The sequence below is a fragment of the Homarus americanus genome, unplaced genomic scaffold (genome assembly GCF_018991925.1).
Source record: "Homarus americanus isolate GMGI-L3 unplaced genomic scaffold, GMGI_Hamer_2.0 scaffold39675, whole genome shotgun sequence".
NCBI lineage: Eukaryota > Metazoa > Arthropoda > Malacostraca > Decapoda > Nephropidae > Homarus > Homarus americanus.
This window is the reverse complement of record NW_024736071.1, coordinates 16,990,134-17,016,934: the sequence shown is the minus strand read 5'-3', so window position 1 is coordinate 17,016,934 and position 26,801 is coordinate 16,990,134. Positions and strand designations below refer to the sequence as shown.

Genomic DNA, 26,801 nt, shown 5'->3' with positions numbered 1-26,801 from the left:
GGTAGTGCGGGTTGTGGTGACTGACCAACTCCATACAACATATTAACAGCCAAATATTGTTGTCTGGCTACAGTGAAACCTCTATTTAATGGACTATAATGAGAAGTCTGTTATATTGAGGGTCTGTTAGAAGCAAACCCCCCCCCCCCCATCTCACAGATTATAGAGAGGGAGGTCAGTTATATCGAGGGTTCATTATATTTAAAAACCCCATCTAATGAACTATACAGAGGTGGAAAGTCCACTACTATATTGAGGGTCCATTAGATATGAAACCCTCATCTAATAGATTACATGGAGAGAGAGAGGTCCATTATAAGGAGGTTTCACTGTACTTCATTCTCTCACAATACAATATTCTTCCTCCTACACACCAACATTCTCAACACTTTGATAATAATTCAGTCATTACTCCTAGAAACTCTGGAATTCATAAAAAAAAAATAAATACAATCTGGCATAAATCCTTTCTAAAAACATATGCAGACTTCATATTCATAAAAGCAGGGAAAGAAAGTTTGTATTTATAAAATAAAACACTATCTGACCCAAATCCTTTTTAAAACATATGTAGACAACTTTATAAATTTAAAAAAACAGAGAAAAAAATCTGCATCCATATAAAAAACAAAAGATACACAGTACTGTACTATACTCTCGAAACCTGCCGAGCGACTATTTTCATTACATCTATATAAAAACAAAACCTTTTCTTCATTATGTTACGTCAACACAAAAGAGTAACTATATATAAGTCTCAAACCTTGAATAAGATGGATTTGTGACCACGATTGAAAAACAAGATTTCCTTATCCTTATTAAAAGAAAGTTAAGCTACACGTACAGAAACTTGACCCCAAAACAACCACTCCTGCCATTATGCTCTCAGGTTCACTAACTAACAAAAACAGCACAGTGAAACCTATATTTAACGGACTATATGGAGAGGAAAGTCCGTTATATCAAGGGTTCATTAGATTTTGGAACCCCATCTAACAGATTATATGGAGAGACAAGTCCGTTATATAGAGGTTCACTGTACTGCATCACCAATATACAGGAAACAGTACATGCCATTCCATGTAATTTATTTTTCATATAGTCTTTCTTTATTTTTTTGAGATTCTGTAAGTAAATTTTGGCACACTAAAAAAATTGTATAGACCTTATTCGCAGTATTGTTTGTAAGGACGTGTGTATACAAACTTTAACAACCGCTGGAAAACACTAAAAACAGAACCATTTAAGTATATAAATGATAGTTGTACTGGATGGATATTTCTCATTAATAACATTTTGAGACGACTTAAAACTTAAAAACCTAAAAAAAAAAAATCTTACTTAAAAGACGTTAGCTATTGAGATATCAAGCAACGTTGTAAATTAAAGCTTCAGGAGAATCGTTAAAGCATAATTATTAATCTCTCATGTGTGTGTTTTACAGCGCTGGAGTGATGATGATGGTGGTGGTGAGGATGTTGATCACCATCATCATCATATTCTTCCAGTTCACTGAGAATCTCACACTTTGGAAATGTTTCAACTCCACCAATGTTACAATGCCATGTTCAAAATTAATAAACTTTGGACAAATGATGAAAGAGTCATTCTCGTCGACACTGCATCTGTGAATATATATACTATACAGTATTCTCACCAACACTGTATCAAGAATATATATTAAATTATCACTAAATCCTAAGTACTGTAATACAAGAGATGTCCATAAACAAATTCTTTTAAAACAAAGATGATTCCATAAAAGATAAAATATCCCAAACTTGGGGAGAAAAAATACCTAATCAAGCATGGCTGAATATTTAACAGAGAAATGGCTAGCTTTGCCCTAATAATTAGTATCATGTTTTGTAAAATGACATCAATACATTTCCTTTCATCACTGATTTAGCTTAATAGTGAAGATATATCAAATAACTCAACTCAATCATGTAGGATAAATCTTTCATTGCCATGCCACTAGCTGCCCAGTATAAAATATTAACCCTCGTTGTTGGTCAATATGAAGCAATGACAACGATAATAATAATCTTGGCACTCACTGGTTTTGTTTTATCTAATCGTCCAACTCCTCCATACGACACCTGGCGGCCATCTCCACAACCTCGAGGCTCGTGTAATCCAGTTCCTTGATCAGACACAGCACAGCAGACAACAAATTTGCATTCTGGAATTTTTTTTTTTTTTAGACATACGTATTGTAGTACTTAATTTATTTATTAAAACCTCTATTTAATGGACTATTTGCATTGGAAAGTCCATTATACCGAGAGTTTATTGAATGTGAAACCTCCATCTATCAAACTGCAGAGAAATGAAAATCCGCTGTCAAGAATCCCTTAGATGTGAAGCCTTCATCTGACAAACTACAGTACTACAGTATCTAGATATGAAAATCCATTAAATCAAGGGTTTGTTTGATGTAACACACCCCACCTAACAGATTATTATTACATGGGGAGGGAAGTCCATTATATGATGGTTTAGCTGTATTCGTTTGTACGTATAATACAATACAGTAAAACCTCCGATAACAACAGTTCGACCAACAACTTTTCATATTTAAAACCCTAGTTAATTTAGGACCCAATTCAATTTACGTCTTTATTTCATTCGTATTCACGACCAAAATATATTAAAAACAAAATAAAATTACATTTTCATATAAATAATAACTAAATCCCGATATGTATTATAAAAAAAAAAATTGCGAGCACCTTGTGCAAAGAAGCTGCCTTGCCAATGAGTGGTAAACAACAGTCGGAGCTTGGCGAGCCTTTTGTTTTCACGCATTTGGAACAGGAACAGGAGAAAACTTTCTCAGGTTTCTTACAGCATTTTTGCATCTCTATTCACCATGAACAAGAGAGCAAGTGATGGTTGTGTTGTTTCAAAAGTTAATAGAGAGTGTATAAGCTTAGCCGAGAAACTAGATGTGTTAAAACGATATGAAAACGGTTAGAGGTCTGTGGATATTATATGGAGCAAGCAATGAACATATTTTCTGAAGCGGATCCATTAACAGAACAAAGCAATAAATTTAAATAAACGCAAATGACCTCTACATAAAGATGAACAATGAGAAAAGAAAGCAGCTGTGCAAGGTTCTTTCAACAGCTTTATTATTCGAAGGCCTAAACCATCAACTTTAGCTACACCATCAAATTCAGCATCAGAAGCAGCTTCAACATCGACTACAGGTTCAGTAACAGTTTCAGCAACAGCTTTATGGAAGACTACAGCTTCAGCCAGAGTTGAACCTGATGACTTTTTCATCTGAGTAAAAACTCGCACAATATTCATTGGGTGTCCTTATGTTTTAGACTTTACCACCATTGGCGAGTAGAATTTTTGTTTTAAATTCGTAAATATTATTTAAAGCATACAGTATATGAACAGTATATGTAGAGATATGACGATATGTACGCACTAACTGTTCATACTTTGGCGTTCCCAATTGTCTCCCTTTATTTCTTTACCATTAGTGGGTAGCTACTTCCAGTGTTCCATTTATTAACATTAAGTAACATTACTTAAAACATACAAACAGATATTCAATTTTTTTTAAATTAAGTTCACTACAGCTACAACCAGGGTCTTATTTTCCTCAGTTTCTTATGTAGAACCACCGTCACTCTCGAAAACAATGCCGTTTTGTCTTCTTGTGTGTGTTTTAATATTCTACGTATTTTCATTAATGAATTGCATTGTTCATTTCACATATATAAACATTAATTCGATCAAATGCATATTCGGTAATAAACAATAATGAATCTTTTGTACATATTCTTAAGATAAATGACTATGTTTCCTTGAGTGCACACGTATACATTGGCGTTCCACTATCAGTCTCGTCTTTTTTTCTTTAATATCAGTGGTTACTTCTACTGTACATTAAATAACATTAATTAAAACATACATATTTTTTACATTAATTTTACTACAACAACAACCAGGGTCTGATTTTCTTCAGTTTCAGGTGGATAACCGACATTATGGGTGTAAACACTGACAACAATGCTGTCTCTTATCCTCTTGTGTGTTTTAATATTGTACGCATTATTAATGATTGTATTGTTCATTTCGCATATGTAAAGATTAATTCAATCAAATACATATTCAGTAATAAATAATAATGAATCTTTTGTACATATTCTTAAAAAGATAAATGACGCGATATCCTTAAATGGCACGTACTATATGTTGGCAATCCCAATCTATCTCTTTTTTTTTTCTTTGCCACTAGTGATTAGTTACTTCTATTGTTCCATTTATTAACATTAAATAACATTAGTTAAAACATATATATTCATTTTTATTAATTAATTTTACTAGAGGGACAACCAGGGTCTTATTTTCTTCATTTTCCCGTGTAGAGCTATCGTCCCGGACTCCCGGCTGTAAACACAAACTAAAACAATGACGTCCCATCTCCACTTGTGTGACCATATTATTATTAATTTATATTGTATAAGGTGCATTGAGAAACATTATTTAAAGAATATAGTTTGCAATTTTCATTAATTTTATTGTTTTTGGGGGAAAAAAGGGTAAAAAGCCACACAAAAGATATGAAAAGGTCACACTTGGGAAAGCATCTCATTATTATTGCTTTAATTTAATGGTAATTAATGATTCGCGATAAGACGATTCATCTTACACTGCAATATTGGAGGACACATTAACGTCGTTATTCGAGGCTTTACTGTATTACCGAAAAATCAATTGCAAACAAAACACAGCTACTTTATTTTGTTTAAGTGAAGCACAGTAGTTGATATAGATGTACAGTATAATAATTTGATCCCATCTCATATACTATACTGTATTCTAAGTATTACACTAACCACGACAAAAAAAATGTTAGGTCAGGTCAGGCTAGGTACGTTAGGTCAGGTCAGGTGATCTTACTCGTGTCTTGGGCCTGGCAGGGTAAGGCTTGGTAGGAGAGGAGCGTTCGGAGGCCACGGCTCGGGATGCGGTGTCTATCTGCTGCTCTGCTCGACGGTAGGCATTATCATAGTGTTGCTGCAGCTGTTGTACGACCCTGGTGCTATCACTCTATAAAAAAAACATGGATGATGAAATATAATCAATACAGTAAAACTTCCATTTAACAGACATCGATCTTATGGGACTAGTCTGTTATATGGAGGTTTAATATATAATGAATCTCAATATAATGGACTGTATTCTCATATATGGAGGCTTCACGAACTCTCGGTATAATGGACTTTCCTTTCTATATATACATTAGTCCGTTAAATAGAGATTTCACTATAAATTAGATAAGTAAATTAGCTTTTGTGTTTATCTCCATCAACCTAATGTGTTTACTGCTCTCTCTCTCTCTCACCACATACTTCTATACATATTATAGATCTATGTACTATACTGTTTAAAAAATTACCCATTATAACCATAGCTGCAAACCTAAAAAACAACCTTTGAAACAAACGCACGACTAAACCCCCAATGGTGATAGTTCGTCGTTTATTTTGCTGTGAACTTATCTATACTGATTAAACAATTACCCATTACATTTTTCATTCCATATACTAAAAAAAAAATTATATATATATACTGTATATATATATATATATATATATAAATGCATTTGACCATTGTTGCAAACCTACGATGAAAACGTAGAAACAAATGCAGGACTAATTTTTTAATGGGCATACAGTAGCGCGTTCGTTGCTTACTCTGCTACTGTTAAATTGTTGAGCGTATCGAGGATCCTGGGAGGGTGTGCGATGTTCATTGCTTCCCGGACTCTGCTGGACTTCGTACGGCGACGAGGCGTACCCGTAGCCATCCCCGCGGCTGTAAGCACGTTCTCTCTCCTCAGGCTCACCCTGAAAAAATATATACAGTACAGTACAGTACAGTACAGTACAGTACAGTACAGTACATATACGATTTCTATATAAGTAAACATACGGTGAAACTTCCAACTAACGTGACTTCTCCCTCTATACTATACTGTATAATCCATTAGATGGAGGTTACACATCTAATGGACCCTCGGTAAAGTGCACCTTCCTTACCATACAATCTGTTAAATAGAGGTTTTACACCTAGCTGACCTCGATATAATGAACCATACTCTCCCAAACATTGTTATACTGTACCTTGTGTTTCGGCACTTGGGGTCATAACATGGATTTTGTTCAAATTTCATACAAAGGTACTGCCCTACTTTACATGTTGATCAAGGATCTGGGTTGAAAAAAAAATGAGTAATTGGTGTTAATTAATGACCTTAGAAATAATCAAAGATACTGTATTTAGAATATTTAAAAAGTTAATTATGCTGTGCCAATAACCTTTAAATCACCTTCATGTACATTTTCTTGAGAATATAGACTACTGTATCTTTACTATATAATCAAGTTAGTTTTCACTTTCAAAAAATTTCATTTGACGTACAAAGTATGCCTGACCTCATACTGTATGGTGGAGATTTCACAATGAACGAACTTTGATATAATAGACCGCACTCTCCCACAAGTGTTATATGGTGGAGGTTTCATATCTGAAGAACCTCAATATAATGAACTACTGTACACTCTTCCAAATAGTTTGTGAAATACAGTAGACCCTTGCCATTTGGGAGGGATAGGTTCCAAGAAATGGGGCAAATTGGCAAAACCGCAAATGACAACTTATACAGTACTACCTTAGTGCACTACTGTATACCTATACCAAACAATTGACCAGCCATGGCAGCACTCATCCCCTCTTTTAACTTATCTAATAATAAAACTTTCTTTGTCAGGGTCATCACTGACTTCTGCCTTTTACATTTCACTCCACTAGCATCACTAGCACTGGCACTAAGCAGTCTTTTAGGGGCTATTTCACACAGAAACACTAAAGTTTTGAGAGTACAACACGAGATGCTGCATGGGGTGACTCTTGCTGCGGGAAAAGGCTTGCAAGCTAGCCACCATAGCCACCATCTGCTTACCATGAATCGTCAAAATCGCGAATTGCAAACCCGCGAATGGCAAGGGTCTGCTGTAGAAGTCTCGCTCTACCAAACCATCTTTCACTTACAAGTAGTGTAGTGAAGTGTTCAGGATAAATATTTTGTCTGCCATTGTGAGTGTTACCTAAAGTATCATTTAACCTAAAGTGAACAAAACACTGGACTACAGCAGAGCAGAGATGACAAGGTTGATAACTGACTTTTACCACACCTCTGTTTGACTGCCTTAAGATGCCTTAAATTAAATTTAAACCAAAGGGGACATTCCAATACTGTATTTACCAACACCTTACATGTAGTACTCCAGATGATATATACTAAATGTTATATAATAATTCCTTGATACAGTATATATATTAGGTGCCACCAAGAGGATTCTGTGCTCTCACTTGACTCAGCCTTGTCAATATTGTTCTTATTATCTACTCTGTATCTGCATTTTTCTGGCTAAATAAACTGTTTCAATATCAATTTCACCTAATAATTAACCTTACCTAAATTAATCTATATTAATCTAACCAAACCTAACTTAATCTATCCTAATCTAGTCTAGCCTAACCTAACCTAACTTAATCAATCCTAATTTAACCTAACTTAACCATAACCTATGATAAAAATATCGATGACTTACTTGTACCCATCTTTGGTCGCGTTCCTGAGCTGCTCGACGGCTACAGGTACAAGGTGATCAGGAGAGAGAGAGAGAGAGAGAGAGATAAGTATAATAAGTTATCATATAAGACAATCACCTCTATAACAGTACAACTCTAAAAATACTGACAGAAATTTTATAATTTGTAAAAAATATCTACCTCATGTTACCAAATAATTCATAAATTCAACTAATATTATGTGATCTTTTTGGACATATTTCTAAGATACTGTAATGCCAAATTTTTTATGATTTATAAAATAGATCTAACTTCAAAAATAGTAATACAGTAACTGCTGTATCTTCATGAATATTACATACATAATGTTACAAAAAAATTCATAAAATCAATAGTATATGATCTTTAAGACAAGTTTTTGTAAGGTAATTCTTTGATATTTTCATGATTTCAAAAACAATCTACTGTATCTTCATAAGAGTACTGTACTGTTGTACTCTCATGCATATTATATTTTGTACAGTACAGGATATTACAAAAAAATTCATAAAATCAACAAGTATCGTCTGATCTTTTAAATATACATCTAAGGTAATGTTTTTCTCTTGTGAGGTAAACTTTAGCACAGTAATTTAAATATACTGTATTGCGACAACTCGACGGTTAATTTGTATGATTAATTCAGACTTCGACGATATCACATTAGTAGTATTGTAGAAGAGAGGAATCAGCGTGTATATTTAATCCCACTGTTAAAAGATATTAATTTAATTATATATACGTACAGTATAACCAGAATGAAACATTTTCAGATGAATTAAAATGAGAGTTTGTGTGAAGTATTATGACAAATATATACAGTATTTATAATCTCTATAAAAACACTATATGATGATTATATCTAGTTTATAAAGGTTATACTGTAGTACAGTAGCATTATACAGGGACCTTTTTTATTGTTTTTATTATTCAAGAATCCTAAATGATTACTACTTTATTTTAGGACGTGCAATACTATACAGGCACAGTTGCCTCTGGGAGTGTGTGAGGGCTTGGCTACAAGATGTGGCAATGCAGCGTCATAGTCACAGCTGAACAAATGGGCGTGAAACAGTGAAATTCTCCTGTTTGGATGGCCACATAATAATGCTGAAGAACACTTATCACATGGATGCTGTACTGTATTTTTTTATGTTATGCAGCAATATTGTGTAGCCACGACCAAGTTACTAGGACTGAAGTACAGGACCCAGGAATCAGGGTAGTCCATGGTTTCATACACATGACTACAGCATTGTGTTGCCACATCTTGTGCCTCAGCCCTCACATACTCCCAGGCCACAGTATGTCCATGTGGAGGCAACTGTATCTAAATATCAGTAGGAATAAAGTTTAACCTAACCTAATTTTGCCTAACTTAACCTAAATAATTACAGTACTAAATTTTAGGATGTGCAATAAACAGGAACCTAAAAATCAGTAGGAATAAAGTTTAACTTAATCTTACCTACACAAAACTAACCTAAAATGATATCATTAATATTCTTCACAGAGATCAGAGTTTATTCCTACTGATTTTTACGTCCCTGTCTATCGCACATCCTTAAATAATTATAATCGTCTAAAGTCCTCGAATAGTAAATGAAGTGTTTTTGAAAAATATAACCACCAAAATAAGAGTAATGGCTTCAGTAGCCCACGGACACTAGATGGGATTTTACGTACAGAACCAGTAATTGATACTATTATTCCCCCAGTAGCTGGAGCCACAGCCAGTGAAGGTCAATATTGACACAATGCAAACATCACCAGCCACAAGAGTTCCAAAACTACCCAGCAATGTTTAGACTGGAGGAGGGGGCAGGCCTTCACTTCCCGTGGGGGGGTGGTAGCAATTACTTTTTCTGACTGTACATATATTGAGGCAACATGACTGGGGGGCACTGCAGTCTTATTGCTGAAAATCTGGAGGAAAAAACTAATAATCCACCGACATTCTAAAAATTCACGCAGGATTTAAAAAACAGGCTGATCAGTGGGACTAAACTGACTCAGAGACATTGTGTGTATGTGTGTGTGTGTGTGTAGCCATCTATTGGCTTGTGACAGTTTGAGTCAATCACAAAGACACACACACACACACACACACGGGCTGATTGATCCACCACTGAAAAACAAACGTACACTTAAAGAACAACTTGGGACAGATCATAGAAAAAAAGAATCAATTCAACACTTGCATAGGATCACTGAAGGACAAACGGTTAAAAGGAGAATGATGATGACTTCTCCTCTCTCTCTGCTGAATCAAACTCAGCCCAGACACCAAAGTCCAAAATCTTCAACCCTGTGAGACCTCCATATATTATAACTAACTTCTCTCTGTTAGATGAAAGGCTTCACATCTAATGGAACATCGATATAACCGACTTTTATTTCTATATAGTTTGCTAGATGACGGGTTTCATACCTAAGAAACCTTCGATATAATGGAATTTTCTCTCTAAGTAATCCATTAAATAGAGATTTCGCTAACAAACACTAATGGACTAACTTGCATTGACTATATACTTACTACATGACTCATTCACAATGGAGTACTGAATATTCTTAACCAAACAGAGGAATCTATATTAACATCAATAACAAGCACCACAACAATGCTAGCACAATCGTCGTAAACTGCGAAAAAGTTCCATCTGTTAAAAGTTCAGGATGTGTTTGTGGTAAACCTCGAATATTAGCGAGGGATTACTGTACAGTCACCCACAAGAGTCCTGTCGCTTCTCCTCCTGAACCATGAACCTCGAGATTCAGACTTATGAATCTGAAGCATTTGGGGACAGAATAATACACCTGAGTCTAATGCTACAAGTTGATGAGTCTGAATCTTGGGGTTCGTGGTTCAGGAGGAGAGGCGACAGGACTTTCGTGGGTGACTGTACATCTTAAAACATAGAAGCTGGATCAACATACTTATGGTCCAACCGTTCCATCCAATAGTCGTAAAAATAATAAGAAACACAACTACATAATCCCTTAAGCAAAACACATATAATAACAGTCGTAGAACAGGTACTAGTAGGGCTCGTAATATGCCCCCAATGTTCATGCAGTCACTGATGCCATGCACTTCTGTAGTGGGGTGAGGTGTGTGTGTGTGCACATCTCCGAGCCAGTTCAGTCATCATGCACTTTCCTGCGTGTACTCACTGAAGGGGACAGAGTGGGTTGTTGTTAGTGGCATTGCTGTCATTGTTATCTGGTGGGGTGAGGGGGGAGGAGCTGTTAGTGCCGTTGGTATACCTGGGCGCCGTGTCATCCCGGCTCAGGTAGTTAGCATTGCGTGAGTCGTACTCGTAATCGACATTGTGAGTGCATGATGATGATTCGGGAGAGCGTATATACCCGCGGGTGTCTGCCGAAGGGTCCGCCTCGGTGACCACTTGACTGCTCCGACGAGAGGGGCTCTGAAACATCAAAGAAAAAAAGAAGAAAAAATTTAATAATGTAATTGTTAGTCAAATGATCTAAAATTATATGTAGACTAAGAGATACTGTATCAATGAGGTCAATTAATAATAATAAAAATTAAACAATTTCTGTACAGTAAAGTTGCTGGCTGTTATATAGGAAGAAACTGTACCTCCTCTCCTTCCCATAGCCACACCCAGACCCACATACAAACAAGAATTGCAGAAAGACTAAAATGAAGACGGTCTGATCCTGCAGTATAAGTCATGTAGAAAGACTGAAGAGCTAAAGATTGGTAGAGAGGTTTTCGCATCTAACGGGACCCTCTATATAATGGACTTGCCTCTCCATATAGTCCGTTATATAGAGGTTTCACTGTCCAGCATAATAATTCAATACAATATTAATTATCATTGGTAACATTGCACACACATTACACACAGGAGTCAGACACCCACTTGCCATCCATAGCAGTATACTGTGTGCAGCATATAGGGCCAGGAGGATCTACCTACCTCTGTTAAAGGGATATATCTAGTGTGTGTGTGTGTGTGTGTAAGTACAGTGTATGTATGTATGTATATAGGCCTAAAAAATATTAAGTCAAGCCAACTCCTGGACCCCTGACATATATCCTCAAACTTTTTGCCTATTTTTGCTAGCCCTGGTTCCCAAAGCCGGCCTTTTCAACAAGCTTTGAGTTTTATCTATTAGCGTCTAATTTATTTTTTTGTTTTACAAAAGTTCTGTTATTTGTTACTTTTGTTTTTACCTTCCATTATTTGATTATAGTCTTTTTAAGTCTTTATTTTAAGTAGGTGACATATAACCTAAGCTGTTGCGTCGCCAGGGATGTAATTACCACAATCAAACAACCAAAGATCCATGATACTGTACCCCCAAGGAGACATCTGGTGACATTAACCTAAAGACACTAATAATTTGTTGTCATGCTTGGTCTCTGTACTGCATCAAACATCACAACACATTTCCACTTAAAAATATTTTTTTTCGTAGAACTAAGATGCGAATCGTGGCAAAAACAAAAACATAATTGTGTGATAATTTTTATAAATTAGGGCTAATGCAATTGCCTCAGAGCCCCAATTACCTTAAATTCCCATGGAATCAGGGTACTGTACTACTTATAAGGCAAGAGATGAAGGTGGCAGTGCATGCGATGGGGGGTGAGGGAGGGGTTTCGACAATTGCAATTAAATGTCAGGTAGCGATGTGTCCTAATATTACTTATTAAGTAATTATTAGATGTTTTAATTGCCTGCATGTTGGCCTGGCGAATTATTGCTAGGCATTAACATACCTAGGTTAAAGCTAAGCGTCACATTCTGGGTCATATAACAAAAACTAGTTTCTAGAAAAAAACGGCTTTTTTAACACCTATCTGCAACTGTTCTTTAATCTTATATCCCAACGGTGGCATTTTACACTTTTCCCACATCACTCAAGTCAATATCTTACAGTACAGTACAGTAATTGGAAGTCGATACAGTGGTCACTCGGTTAACGAGTTACCTTCCATAAGATTCTTAACTTCGGTTAACGAGCAATCCCTCGATTAACGAGTTTCTTACGAGCCGACCTCAACATGTTTTTGCTTGCATTTGGCGGTCCACCAGCTGTAGTATTAGTCTGCCAATACAGTAATTGGTTCTAGGGCTTATATTCCTTACCATTTTAGTAAATATCAAGAAGTTTATACTATTCAATAATTTTAAAAGTTTAATATTAAATTTTTTTAGTCATTTTAACAATTATTGAACATAATTGAAGGTAAGGAAACTAGTTTCATGCGCGCCATCCAGCCTGTGAACACACCAAACAGGCGTCAGTCTCTCTCTCTTTTCAGTGGAGGTAACATCTTGCTTGAGACTCTCTTCAACTTAACGCTTTTCTCTGTCTCTGCAAGCAAATTATTGGTCATTTTGAAATTTATTTTACATATTGACAATATATAATGCAGTGCAATGTTGATTTAAAGAAAATAATCTTGAATTACACCAAGAGAACTAAAATTTTATGGGTGAGATGGAACCATGGGGTGAGTTCTCTTCCACCCCAATGCCTTCTCTTCTCCCTTCTCCTCCACCCCCATTCTAATTCCCATCATCATCATCAAGGAGCCTTCTACATACACACCTCAAAGTAAGTGTACTTTTCTACCTTTTTTGTTGAATTTAGGCAATTTTCGGTGAGCTGGAACCAATTACCCAAAAACCCATTGAAAAATGGTTTCGGTTAACGAGCAACCTTCTAGAACGGATTTTGCTCGTTAACCGAGGGACCACTGTATATGTTTTAGGTTCACGTGTCCAACGACAAAAAACATGCAAATTCTTATATACGGTTAGGTTAGGATAGGAATAATAAAGCATTCATTAAGTACAGTAGTAATCTGTACGATCTCTAGATTTTAAGTTAAAAAAAAACTTAAGCAGGAAAATGTCTCAATACCTAAAGGGTTATACAAGACAGTCCCTGAGTTATGTTTCTGGAGGACCCTGTTCGTGAGTCTCAATCTGTTTGTAATGTCAGCAGTGTTAATTCCATAAGTTATGTTAGGTTAAAACACAACCCTGCCCTCCATACTAAATAACAATATCTCATACATAATAAAAAAAGATTAAATGAAAGTACAGTATAAGGTTTTAGTGATGATTATACAATACTGTACTGGGATCACGTTCGTAAGTGCGAGCGTTTGTAAGTTGGGTGTTCGTAATTGCGGGCATCCTTAAGTGTGGGTGTTCATAACGTGGGGACTGTCTGTATAAGAACTATGCTGGTATGCTGATAAAAGCCATTAATAGACAAATGACTTAAATACAAGAGTTGTGAGTGCTAATTAAGACAAAAAAGAAAGAAAAGTACATGACCTAGAATGCTTTTTCAATTCACTTTATATTATAAGTTTTCTTATAACACTTAAAAAAATGGCCATATTGTATATTTCCGACACTCGCACACACTAAATATAACTATTTCTTCAACAATATTCCTGGTAAAATATTTACTCGATTATCCAGCGGGTGAAGAGTGTAGAAAAACAATAAAAATAAGGTTAGTTGCACACAAAGCTCAAAGAATGAAAAGTTAATAAGCTTGATAGAGTAGAGACGACCTCAGACTGTTGTTTTAGTGGAAGACGTAATGCAGCAGCAGTAGCACCAGTAGCAGCACCAAGAAAGCACCATGAACGCTGTGGCAGTGGTGGTGTCTCCGTAGAGGAGTTAGTAGTTGTAGTAGTGGTAAGGGTGTCCGACCTGTGTGGTGGAGGAGGCGTAGGAATCCCGACGCAGTCTCTCTGCTGCGTGGTGGGAGTCTGCCGCTGATGATGGATCTGCTCGGTAGTAAAGACCATTGGTGGTGTTACTGTTGTTGCTGCTGCCACTGTGATATCCACTTGAAGCCTGTTCATTTACATCACTCTTTGGTAACTAATCAAAAGATATTAAAGAAAACCCTACATACAGTATATTGATAAACAAATATAGTACTGTACCTTCATACAGTAACATAAAGCATTGTGGCAGCGCTACTGTACCGTACATTTTTCCCAATGAGAGTTTTCCAGTACACTACCTCAGACTTTTATTCACACAACCAAATCGGAAATGTACAGGGTGGACTGTACAGACTATGCACTGTACACACAACAAGCACCACAGCTCTTCAGAAATATTAATCCTAAACTATGTACAGTACAGTCAACCAAAATACTATCTGTACTTGGGGAGGGGAGCTCGATGAATTTCAGAATGAACGCCACGACTCCTGTTGTTTCAGTCGGGTTGTCAAAATCCTTCTTCATCAGTTATGTCATATTGTCTAAACTCTTAACACAATTTTGTAAGGATAGTTTTTGACTGACTGTACAAATAATAGGAAACCTCACTCCCAATAAATAAATAAATATATACTGTATATATAATCATGAGTCCTCACTTGCCAGGACTCAAACCCTCGACCTCTGTGTGTGACCAGGAATCGCTACCACCTTCCTGGTTACACGCAGAGGTCAAAAGTTTGAGTCCTGGCTAGTGAGGTGTTGATTGTATGTTGAAGTTCGAGTGATATATATATATATATATATATATATATACAGTATAAGGGAAAAGCAAACAGGCAGGATGGAGTGGTGTACCAAAGCAACAGAGAAACTCCGCATGTCAACCAGTACTAAAGTCCATTCGCCTCTCCTCCTGAACCACCAACTTTGAAGAAGAAAAAATATATTTCTTGGTTTGTCTAATGAGAGTTGATGTTAAACCCAAAGGACAGGCAAATAGAGACATGGACAGGCAGCAGACAGACAGAGACAGAGTAACCTTATAGCACCAGATGGAATACCCATTATATTGAGGTTTCACATCTTATGAGCCTCAATATAATGGACTGTAGTACTCTACTGTACTATACTGTTAGTCAGTTATATGGAGGTCTCACATTTAACAAACCTCGATAAAACGGACTACATATCCCACATATATGTATATGTATGTATGTATATATATATATATATATATATATATATATATATATATATATATATATATATATATATATATATATATATATATATATATATATATAATCTGTTAAATAGAAGTAAAAAAAAACTCAATCCACATTTAAACTTTTAGGGAAGTTAATGACCCTCTGAATCGTTCAAAATATTTTAAACAATTTTGAAGCTTGAAGACAGTCGTATGATTAATGACATGGCTTATAAAATGGAATCATACTGTGTAAACATTTCCATCAACAGAAAAAATAATAACATTATACACTGCGTACAACTCTGCTGACCACTAATTTTGGGTGGCCGAAAAGTTCATCTCAATATACTACAGTAAAGGTATTTCTCTATGTGCAGATTAAAGATTTGAAGCCAAAAAGACAAAATTCTGATAATTAAGTGTTCTCCTGGTAATTAGGATAATTATCAAAATTTCATATTCCAAGAACTCTTAAGAGAATTAATTAAAAAAATTTCAGCATTTCGACCACAGATCCTGATTCAGCATGTCAAGGATGACCTATACTGTACAGTGTACTGAGATTTTGAGCAAAATAATTTCTTTTTAACCTGAAAAAATTCAAGAGGTATGTATTGTACTGTACAGATGGCATCTTTCACTTTTAAGGTTGAGAAACGTGTAAATATACATAATGTTCGATTAATATTGATATATTACAAATAAATTCATATATAACTGTTAACGATGCCCAACTCTGGCTCATTTTAATACAAATTTAATGTACAATAGACCCTTGCCATTTGGGAGGGATAGGTTCCAAGAAATGGGGCAAATTGGCAAAACCGCAAATGACAACTTATACAGTACTACCTTAGTGCACTACTGTATACCTATACCAAACAACTGACCAGCCATGGCAGCACTCATCCCCTCTTTTAACTTATCTAATAATAAAACTTTCTTTGTCAGGGTCATCACTGACTTCTGCCTTTTACATTTCACTCCACTAGCATCACTAGCACTGACACTAGGCAGTCTTTTAGGGGCTATTTCACACAGAAACACTAAAGTTTTGAGAGTACAACACGAGATGCTGTGTGGGGTGACTCGTGCTGCGGGAAAAGGCTTGCAAGCTAGCCACCATAGCCACCATCTGCTTACAGCGAATCGACAAAATTGCGAATGGCAAGGGTCTACTGTATGTAAAGATATAGCGGCCTGAAAACATTAACTTTCAAGATATGAGCGAAAAAAGTTGAAACAGAGTATTTGTCGCCGAAGTCGCAAGCAAATTCATGCTTTCGGAGAAGGGGAGAAAAGGCCTCTTAGCCTAGTACCATCAGCTAGAAAAACAAAAAACGACTATAGGTCACAACTCAATTGCCTACAGTACAAGTCCCTTTTATCCCATTACACTTCATGCATAATCAACCCTGCAGTGCAACATGCTTGTATGTCACCACTAAATTGTTATTAAGTACTCTTTAAAACATCACATATACACACAAAACCAATAAATTTGTGGGTTTAGTATTAGTTACAGCTAAAAGTGGCAATGATAACTCTTGTAACAGCAGCCTTTACAGACAGAAAACTAATTCTTCCCAGATTTTATGGTTTGTGAGGGCAACTTTGTAACCAGCAACGTGCTAGAAAGCTCTTAACAACAAACGCATACACAAAACTAATAAACTCGTGGGTTTAGGATTAGTTTTAACTGAAGGTGATGGTGGTGATTCTTGCAGCAGTAGCAACAGTCTTGACAGAAAACTAATTCTCCCAGATTTCATGATTTGTGAAGGCAACTTTGTCACCACCAATGTGTTAGTAAGCTCTTAACATCACACACATACACAAAACCAATAAATTTGTGGCTTTAGTATTAGTTTCAGCTAAGGGAGGTGGAGATGGTGATTCTTGCAGCAGCCTTGACAGACAGAAAACTAATTCTTCCAGATTTTATGGTTTGTGAAGCCAAGTATTGTACAAGCCTCCATATGTGTAGGTGGGTGTCGCCTCCTCATTGGCCCTCACCTGCGAGTTGGTGGGGAGGAACCTTCTAGTATACTGGCTGTTGTCTACAGCAGAAGAAGAGCTGTTACACTCCTGATGGTGTCTCAGTTGACTTGTTGCTGTTCTTCTGCCTCCTCCATAATGGTGTTGCTGTAATGTATCATCTGCCAGTGTATAGCTACTAACTTACTAAACCTTTCAATACTACACCAGTTGCACCTTGACTGACCATCTCCCACAGTCAGTCACTCATAACAAGTTTCTATACCAACTGAGTTGTTCATAACAAGTATTTAATTCCTTCATTGTTTTTTCCCTCCACAGTGTTAGATGATGATGACATTATTTGAACCTGCTACCCATAGAGTTTATACCAAACCTTAGATAAATAAGCCTGTTAGATATACTGTACACAATGATTAAAGGTTACCTCTCTTAGTCTGTTTCATAAATATTATACACCGTACATTATGCTACCAGGATTATACCGAATATCACCAAATAAAAACTTTGCCATACTTCTAAGTTAATTGTCTTTACAGGGGTATATACAGTGAAATCTCTATGTAATGGACTTCTCTCTCCATATAATTCATTAGATTGGGGTTTCACAGAACGAACCGTCGATGTAATGGACTGTCATCTCTGAATAGTCAGTTAAATAGAGGTTCAACGGTACAAACCATGTTCTATAATAAGGTTATGTTCATGTTCCTTATACTATATACTGCACTCAAATGGATGCCATATACTGTACAGGTGATCTACACACAAAGATTAATATATAATGGATCCCTCATCGTGAAATTACAATCAATTCCTCATAAACTAGTAGGTACCACACTTTGTTTCACTTATTCGACTATCACGTACTGTAACATTTATCAAATAATAATAAAAAAGCAATACATGTAGTCTGATTTTAATAATTTCTGCCACTTATCAGCTTACTAGCCCTTTGGGTGGTGAGTTTACCCAGTGTTAGTACAGGAGGAAACAGGAATCTGGGAAACCTGTGATGATGTTTGGTGGTGAGGGTCACAGTCTTCTCAAGTGTGTCCGGGCCAAACACGACTCTAACCCTTGACATATTATTGGTGAGAGATATAGTGTACACATTACCACCGTACCACCAACACTGTATCATCACCATCACTCAACAGTTACTGACTAGGTCTCTCTAATATCATCAACTAATATTATGTAGTCACTTTAACTTAATGTATGACAATAATAGGATGTCTGCGATATTTTAAATTAATAAATAAGTTAACAGCTGCTACAGAGGACACGGCTATGCAAAATTCAAAATAGTTAAGCGTTTAAATTCGTAAGATCACTATTTTCAGAACTGTTGCACGGACTACTAGAAATGAAGAGAGAGTTTTGCAATTAATTAGCAACAAAAGGAAAAAGTGGCAGAAAATTTAACCCTTTGAAGACGATGAATTAACCTATGAAGACTCAAAGGGTTAAAATGTATGCATATAAATCAATTTACTTAACCGTCCGACAGTTTTATCAAGCGTGCCGTGTGTAAATAAACAAAAACTATGCAGAACTAAAAACTTCAAGGCGATGAACAAATAAACGTGGAAACAGACCCATCGGTTGTCACATCTCGGTCACTTTAAATAAATCTATGCATATATAGTAAACACACCTGCGGTGATGATCCTTGGTTGGAATGTTGGGACATTTGTGAAATTCTGCGCTCGGGGTCGGTGGCCACGTAATGGTTGTTGTAGCCCGAGCGTCGGGTGATGACCGGCTGCTCGTCGTCTTCGTAGACAGCCTGAGAGTATTCATAGTCATCATCCAAGGACTGCCCATAGACATCCTGTAACATCGCAGTACAGTAATCTAAAAACATGTCAAACCCAAACTTGTGAAATATACTTAGAAAGGATTCATTCTGTATATTATTTCTTCTGGCCAGTGAAAAAAATTTACAAGTTTTTGGTATACAATTTCTTTACTTTATTTGTTCACTTATATACGTAACAAGATATAACTTTAAATAGCTATAAACATTGAAGGATAAAACAATAAACAAGAAAAGATTAATTCACTGCATCTCTGTGCTTGAAAAAACAACTATTAATTGGTGGCACAAGAATGTTGGTAATCTAAAGATATACACAAGTTTAAGGTCTAACATAAATGTGAGAAAGTAACGTAAATCTCAGGTTAAAAAGCCATAACTATGTCTAGCCTGTGGACATGCAATTGTGAGTGAGTGACAACATCCCTCATGAAGAAAGGAAAAAGCAAAAAAAAAAAGAGATCCCAAAACCCCGTTGGTCTAAAACTCAAACAGAAGTGAGAAAAGAAATCGTTACAAACAGGAAACTAACCGATTAATAAATAACAAAAACTCTCCAACATGCAACAAAGAATTCTATAGAAACAAAAACAAATTAGGGGAAAGACTCTTCAAATAAGAGATACAGCAACAGTGAACTAAAAGATTGCAATACTTTAGTGAATTTTTCCCATGTAGAAAATGATTAAAATGATCAATAACAAATAAACTACAAAATTTAGTTAAGTTATAACAAGGAGATGATGAAATGCTGCAGCAGCCAAAAAAAAAAATAATAATAATGCATTGTAAATATATAATAGTTAATAATGTAGCACTGTGAATATTTTTGCCTATTTAACTGCACAGTCAAAATACATATTGTACTGTACTTTTGTGTAGCCTTTTTTATCATTCTAATTAATTCTGTATTTGTGAGCAACTTACCGGTTTAGATTCAACTGGTGTTTTTGATAAGTAGTAATTTTAAGTACTACTAAAAATAATAAGATATCATTAAGTGCTTTGTCAAATGTGCAACTAATAACGGTCAAATAAAAGCTTATGCTATTATGCCTCTATCTATCACTTAACAAATGCCACTCTTTTAGATATCATGCATATATAACAGATGAACATTAAACATAAATAAACCAAAAAGTGTTCTAATCCACTGAACTATGTTTTGTACTCTGGTGCAACAGATGAACAACCTCAAATACATATCTCACGTAACAGATGATGATATGTTCAAAATATTGTCTTTATAAAATATACTGTCATGAGGTTCTACTGCATTTAAGCAAGGGTTGTGTGTTTGGTTAGGTAGCGACTTTATGTGTGTGTGCACGTGTGTTTTGTTAGGTAGGATCTGTGTGTACGTCTGTGTACCACTTGGCTGGGGAGAGCTCTATCATTCAGAGCATGCACTTGGTCTGGGGAAACTCAAGGAGCATTTACGGACAGAATAATTTATCAGTCTACTGCTTGGGGTTCATGAGTCAGAATCTCTCGGGGATTCATGGTTCAGGGGGAGAAGTGACTGTACTGTACACTGCTCCCTTACAGAGGTTATATACTGTATATATATATATATATAAACAACCCCACCAGTGACTTGTCTTAGTGATTACCGTAATCCCTTCACTGTTGTTTCTACACTGTATTGTAGTATCAGCAAAGATGGCCAGGCTGGATCGCGATTATGTCAGTCCTGCGCGTGTGTGTGTGTGTGTGTGTGTGTGTGTGTAACCTCTTGCCCTTTCTAGTGAAGGCTTGGAAACACATAAATACAGTGATACCTCTTTTTAACGGATTTTCCTCTCTGCATAGTCTGTTAAATCGAGGTTTCACTGTACTCAATGGCGACTTCATTATGCTGATGATGAGATAAAAGTTTTAAATAACTTTGACCTATGAAGAAATGTAACATTAGTCATAGTAATTACTGTATATACCTGTACAGTGGTCCCTCGGTTAACAAACGCCTCGGTTAACGAATTACCTTCCATAAGAATATTCAATTTGGTTAACGAAATTCTTACGAAAATGTTTCGACATGCTTTGGCTTGCTCACCAGCTGGAAGATTAGTCCACCAATACAGAAACCGGTTCTAGGGATTACATTCGTTCCCATTTGAGTAAATATCAAGAAGGTTGTACTATTCATTAATTTTCCAAGTTTTATATTAAAATTTTTAGTCATTTTAACACTTATTTAACATAATTGCAGTACAGGGAACTAGTTTTTGGTGCGCCCAACAGCCACTTCACTCACCCACCGAGGCCTCAGTTTGTATCTCTGTTCAGTGGAGGAAACATCTTGCTTGTGGGTCTCTTGAACACAGAGTATTTTTACGTTTTTACAGTACAATTATTTGTCATTCTGAAATTTATTTAACATATTGACAATATATATAGTGCAGTGCAGTGTTGATTTAAAGAACATAATCTTGAATTACACCTAGTGAACTTAAAATTTTATGGGTGAAATGACGGCATGAAGCATGGGGTGATTTCTCTTCCACCCCACTTCCTTCTCTTCTCCCTTCTCCACCCCCACTTCTAATTCCCATCATCATCATCATCAACCAGGAGCCTTCTACATACACACCTCAAAGTAAGTGTACTTTACTGCATTTATTTTTTTTACTTTGTATGTAATTTTCGGTGAGCTGGAACCAATTACCCAAAATTCCATTGAAACAATGGTTTCGGTTAACGAACGACCTTCTGGAATTAATTGTGTTCGTTAACCGAGGGACCACTGTATTCTAATGCTAAAATCCCGTGGAAAATCAATAAAAGATTAGGATACATTAAAAGTAAGCACAATACAGGTAGTACTCACCATTTTAAATCAGGGTTAGCTAGCCATCACTTCTATAATGTCGATTAAAACCATCTTTCTTCCCCTAATGACAGAATTTGTAAGTACTGTACTGTACTGTATGGTTACATACCACAATTTCCTGCCATATGTACTGCACTGGACTGTACCCTCATGAAGTAATTCATCAGTAGGACTTTCTCTTACAGTGCCGGCAAATTGTTCTCCGAGTAAATGTGACTCTCTCTCTCTCTCTCTATCTCTTAGGGTATCGGCAAATTGTTTTCCCGAGTAAATTCATTATTTTAACATATTAATACTGTACAGATCTATCATTACTATAGTACTGTACAATGCTTGTCTCTCATTCACATCCCTTGGCCATCACATAATAACACACAACTGATGAGATATTCAGTGCGATTTTTCCTATATTATTCTGAAAATACATAGACTAGTGTTGTCAATTTGAAGCTAATACTCATTACAACACTATATGATCAGATTTAATTTTTCTTATACTGAATTACGAAAAAAATTGTGTGTTTATGAATATCAATAAATACATTTTAGGTACAGCAACTTCTTCCGAATAAAATGGTTCTCAATGATCTGTGAAGTGAAAAATTATGTGTGTTGTTGGCCAGCAAATAATTAACCGTGTGCTGCTGTAATTCACATGCCTTAAGTTTAAGTTTTTTCATACTCGGACTGCTATAGGTTAATGGATTCTGGTACTTAAAAATGTCTCAAAATTTTGATTAAAGTTCACAATATATATACAGTACTGTATATATATATAGTATCCTTTAGACCAAATTATATCAGGTCATACAGTATAATAATACTGTACTAACTAATCTGTATCTGCTTCATAGTGACTCTATCTAACTTTTTAAAAAATAATTTTCGCCACTATCAACATACTAGCCGTTCAGGCGGTTGGTCTATCCAGTGTTAGTACAGGAGGAAAACGGGAATTGGAAAACTCTCCTCTTGCCTTCAGTATACGTATAAAATTCTCTTTTATCCATTGCATTGTATCCCATTGTCCTCGCCATTCATAATTACATGCGTATAATTCTGAATGTCAATTTCTTTCCAGTGCGAGAAATTTACGTAAAAAAACAAAAACAAAGATTCCTGAAATCATAACCATAGATATATATATATTAAGGGAACACATCTTCTCCATGCTCTGAACTACACAAGACATGACTTGTAAAATATAGTATTGTACAGTGAAAGTTCCATATAACAGACTTCTATCTTCACGTAATAGTCTGTTAGGGGGGGGGTCTCACATCCAACGGACCCGTGGACCCTCGATATAATGACATTTCATAACTATATGTATAGTTCGTTATGTGGAGGTATGACATTTAATAGACACCTTGGTATAATGGAACTATCATATCCAAATACTGTACACTAGTCCATTATATAGAAGCTTCACTGTACTGTATAGTATTTCAAGAACCAAAATAAAAATATATTCTAGACAAATAATAAAGAAGTGATGGGGAGGAAGGGAAGGAGGAAAGTAAAATGAAGACCAGGAGTGGGTGGGAAAGGGAAGAGGAGGGAGAGACTGAAGGTGAGAGGTAGAGGTGGGAGCAGGTACAGTATACATGTTCCATCCAGATTATGTAAATATAAACCAAAAAGTAAAGTCAGTAGCCAATGGCATCCTCTCCCCACCTGATGGTTGGATCGTGTTGGTGTTGTGGTCTGTGAAAAGCGTCTCTCAGAGGACGGAGGAGAACAGTCGGACAAGCTGCTGCCGCCCCCGGACTCGCTACGTACGGACTCTCCCATGCTGCTGGATCGTGGCAGTTCTCGCTCGTCGCCGCTGAAAAGGGTAAAAAAATAATACTGTACAGTGAAACATTGATTTAATGGACTATATGGAGAGAGGAAAATCAGTTATATCGAGGGTCTGTCACATGTGAACCTCACCCATCCCACAGATTATAAGTAGAGAGAAGTACGTTATATGGAGGTTTCATTGTACCTAAATTCTAGTTCAAATATATTTTATGGTTTATATCACACTACAGTACGTTTAAAGGAACATACCGTGATCCTTCCGTGGAAGGAAGAGGGACACCACACACCATAGCTTTCTGCACCTCCTCCGAGTCCACGGCAACATTGTCCAACTTCTGCAGGTGAGGCAGGGCCCGTAACACCGTCAGACGATACCTGTTTACCAAGAAACAAAAATTCGTTACCTGCAGTCAGCTACCAAAGTCTTGTTGTTCGCCCCTCCCCCTCAACCATGAACCCCGAAGAGATTCACAACTCGTAAATCCAAGGCATTTATGGACAACATAATGTTTTATCAGTCTATTGCTGCTTCAGGTTCATGAGTCTGAATCTCAGGGCTTGAAGGTTAGGTTAGGTTAGGAGGGGAGTGGATTATTCCCAAAAGCTTTATTATAATACTCATTATTCAGACTCAGCACATGGATTATCAGTCAACAACAGACACTTAAGGTTAGGTTATATTAGATTAGGATAAGTTAGGATAGGATATGTTGATAGATTACATTAGGATAAATTAGGCTAGGTTAGTTTAGGATAGGAAGGAAGAGGATTAATCCCCAAAACTTTTCATCATCACACTCACTGTTCAAAATCAGCACATGGATTATCGGCCAACCACAGACTCTTCAATTTGGGAAGCTGACGCAGATACAAAATCTCGTTGATGTCCGAGATAATATTTTTACGGATGTACAACTCTTGGAGGTTGGGGCAGTACTGAAAGTCGGCTAATGTGCAGATGCGGTTCACGCTGAAACAAATAAAAATAAAATTAGAGTTAAAACAAGTATCACACAATCATTATCATACTGTATACTAGAAATCTTGCAGCTGACAGCTTTAACAACATTCCTTGGTCAAGTTGCCTTACTGTTTACCTGCAGCACTGTCTCGGCACACAGGCAACCCACGGTCTACCTACACCGTCTATATTTATGCTGAACTGTATACCAGCATAGTTTAGAAACATGCTTATCCAATTGTAAACCTGTATGATAACTTTGTTGAATAAATATTATAGGTACATATTACTATTATTATTTTATCAAACATTATGACGCTTTATTTCTTATGATAAGATAAATACAGTACACACAACTGTACCATACTCACCTCAGAGACAAAACCTCAACATTCTGTAACTTCCTGACAACAGAAACGTCCGACAGTTCGCTGCCCCTGAAAAACAAATTTGGCGACAAGCGTAACAAATTATTGAAATATTACCCACAAATGAACTGAGACAAATGCATGAATAATGAAGCCATACAGGTAGTACACGAGTTATGAAATGGTTACGTTCCTGGACCGTCCATAAGCTACGGAATCAGTACCAGGTTTCAAAATCACCCTAAAAAAAAATATCAAAAGTAATATCCATTGGGTAACTAAAGTAAGGTAAATATCTGAAAATACCGGATAAATAACACATCCTTAATTTTCTACATTACCATTAGAATAAACCCCATTAGAAAGGATACCCATTAACCTTAACATATATAAATATTATACAGCCTATTATTATACCATATTATGAATTACAGACTTAAAACAACGTGAAATAAAAAAACTACAGATGAAGTTTACTAAAGACTCGAGAGGAATGAATGACTCAGACCAAGCTACCCTACACCTGTCTAGTTAATCCTTTATTTAACACCTACTTACGTCTCTCCTCGCTATACTTACCAGCAATTTAGTTTTCTGACATTATATAGATCCGATCCTTTTGACCTGGCCACCACCATATCTTCTGTTAGTTTAACCATCTTGATAACAGTGTTGATGAAGGAGTCTCTCAGTGGTGTCCCCAGTCTGCCATAACACCTGAGGCGACACATGGGTCATCTTTATTTGGTCTCATTAATAAACATCTGTCATAAAATACTTTAACATAGTTTTATTTATTAGAATAGTGTAATTAATAGTATTTTTATAGATGAAATCCTTAATTAATGAGTTGTTAATATAATGTTAATCCTATTATATATAGTATAAAAAAGATTACATCCCTTCCCAAAACATATGTTGGTACTGTAATATATTATTTTTATAATTCTATGTTTAAAAAAAATAGTATAAAATATCCCCAAATTATACATAAATAACACATTAGGAATTTATATTACATACCAAAATATGTTATAGTTTTAGCCCAGTTCCCTCCCGTCATATTTGGGCGAAATAAAATGAAACATTTAAATCATTTCCAGACAAATACATCACTAATATTCCCTATTTCTCAAGAATTTACATCGGTCTATACATATTATTAATAACTTTATATATAATTAATTAAAATATACTATGAAAGGTATATATTGATGGTAGTATAGTGGTATAATAAGAAATAAATCGAAAATAAAGTGCACACATGGGCGGTGTGAAGGCTGGGCATGTATACCATAATTGGTGTACATGGAAGACCTTCAACAAAAAAGAAAGTGCTTCAGTTCATAATGGTGGTGTTTGGGTGAGTTTTGGTTTGCTTCACTTCCTACTCAAC

General features: G+C 36.0%; 1 protein-coding gene across 8 annotated transcripts; it reads right to left on the bottom strand.

Annotated features, from left to right (window-relative positions):
- Positions 1 to 544: 544 nt before the first annotated feature.
- On the bottom strand, positions 545 to 26,110 carry LOC121871841. Of its 8 annotated transcripts, XM_042374370.1 has the most exons (14): positions 25,985 to 26,110; positions 25,409 to 25,474; positions 24,879 to 25,046; positions 24,326 to 24,451; positions 23,948 to 24,098; positions 19,276 to 19,452; positions 17,634 to 17,762; positions 14,382 to 14,528; positions 10,840 to 11,096; positions 7,647 to 7,686; positions 5,727 to 5,879; positions 4,930 to 5,079; positions 2,061 to 2,185; positions 545 to 1,625 (listed from the first exon to the last, which is right to left on the bottom strand). In XM_042374370.1, exons 1-13 carry the CDS (start codon positions 26,062 to 26,064, stop codon positions 2,075 to 2,077), a joined length of 1,755 nt encoding a protein of 584 aa, XP_042230304.1. In that variant the 5' UTR covers positions 26,065 to 26,110; the 3' UTR covers positions 545 to 1,625; positions 2,061 to 2,074. The 8 variants fall into 8 exon arrangements, with proteins under 8 accessions (XP_042230304.1, XP_042230302.1, XP_042230306.1 ...); XM_042374368.1 differs by having other exon boundaries at positions 545 to 2,185; XM_042374372.1 differs by having other exon boundaries at positions 545 to 2,185; positions 10,933 to 11,096.
- Positions 26,111 to 26,801: the final 691 nt, after the last annotated feature.

Excerpts from the sequence above, each read along its gene's own strand:
- LOC121871841 (XM_042374368.1), bottom strand. The coding sequence starts at position 26,064 with ATGGTTAAACTAACAGAAGATATGGTGGTGGCCAGGTCAAAAGGATCG. Across the intron at positions 11,097-14,381 it reads ACGCCTCCTCCACCACACAG|AGCCCCTCTCGTCGGAGCAG; the intron begins GTCGGACACCCT and ends TTGATGTTTCAG. Across the intron at positions 2,186-4,929 it reads CTGCCAGGCCCAAGACACGA|AATGCAAATTTGTTGTCTGC; the intron begins GTAAGATCACCT and ends AAAAAATTCCAG.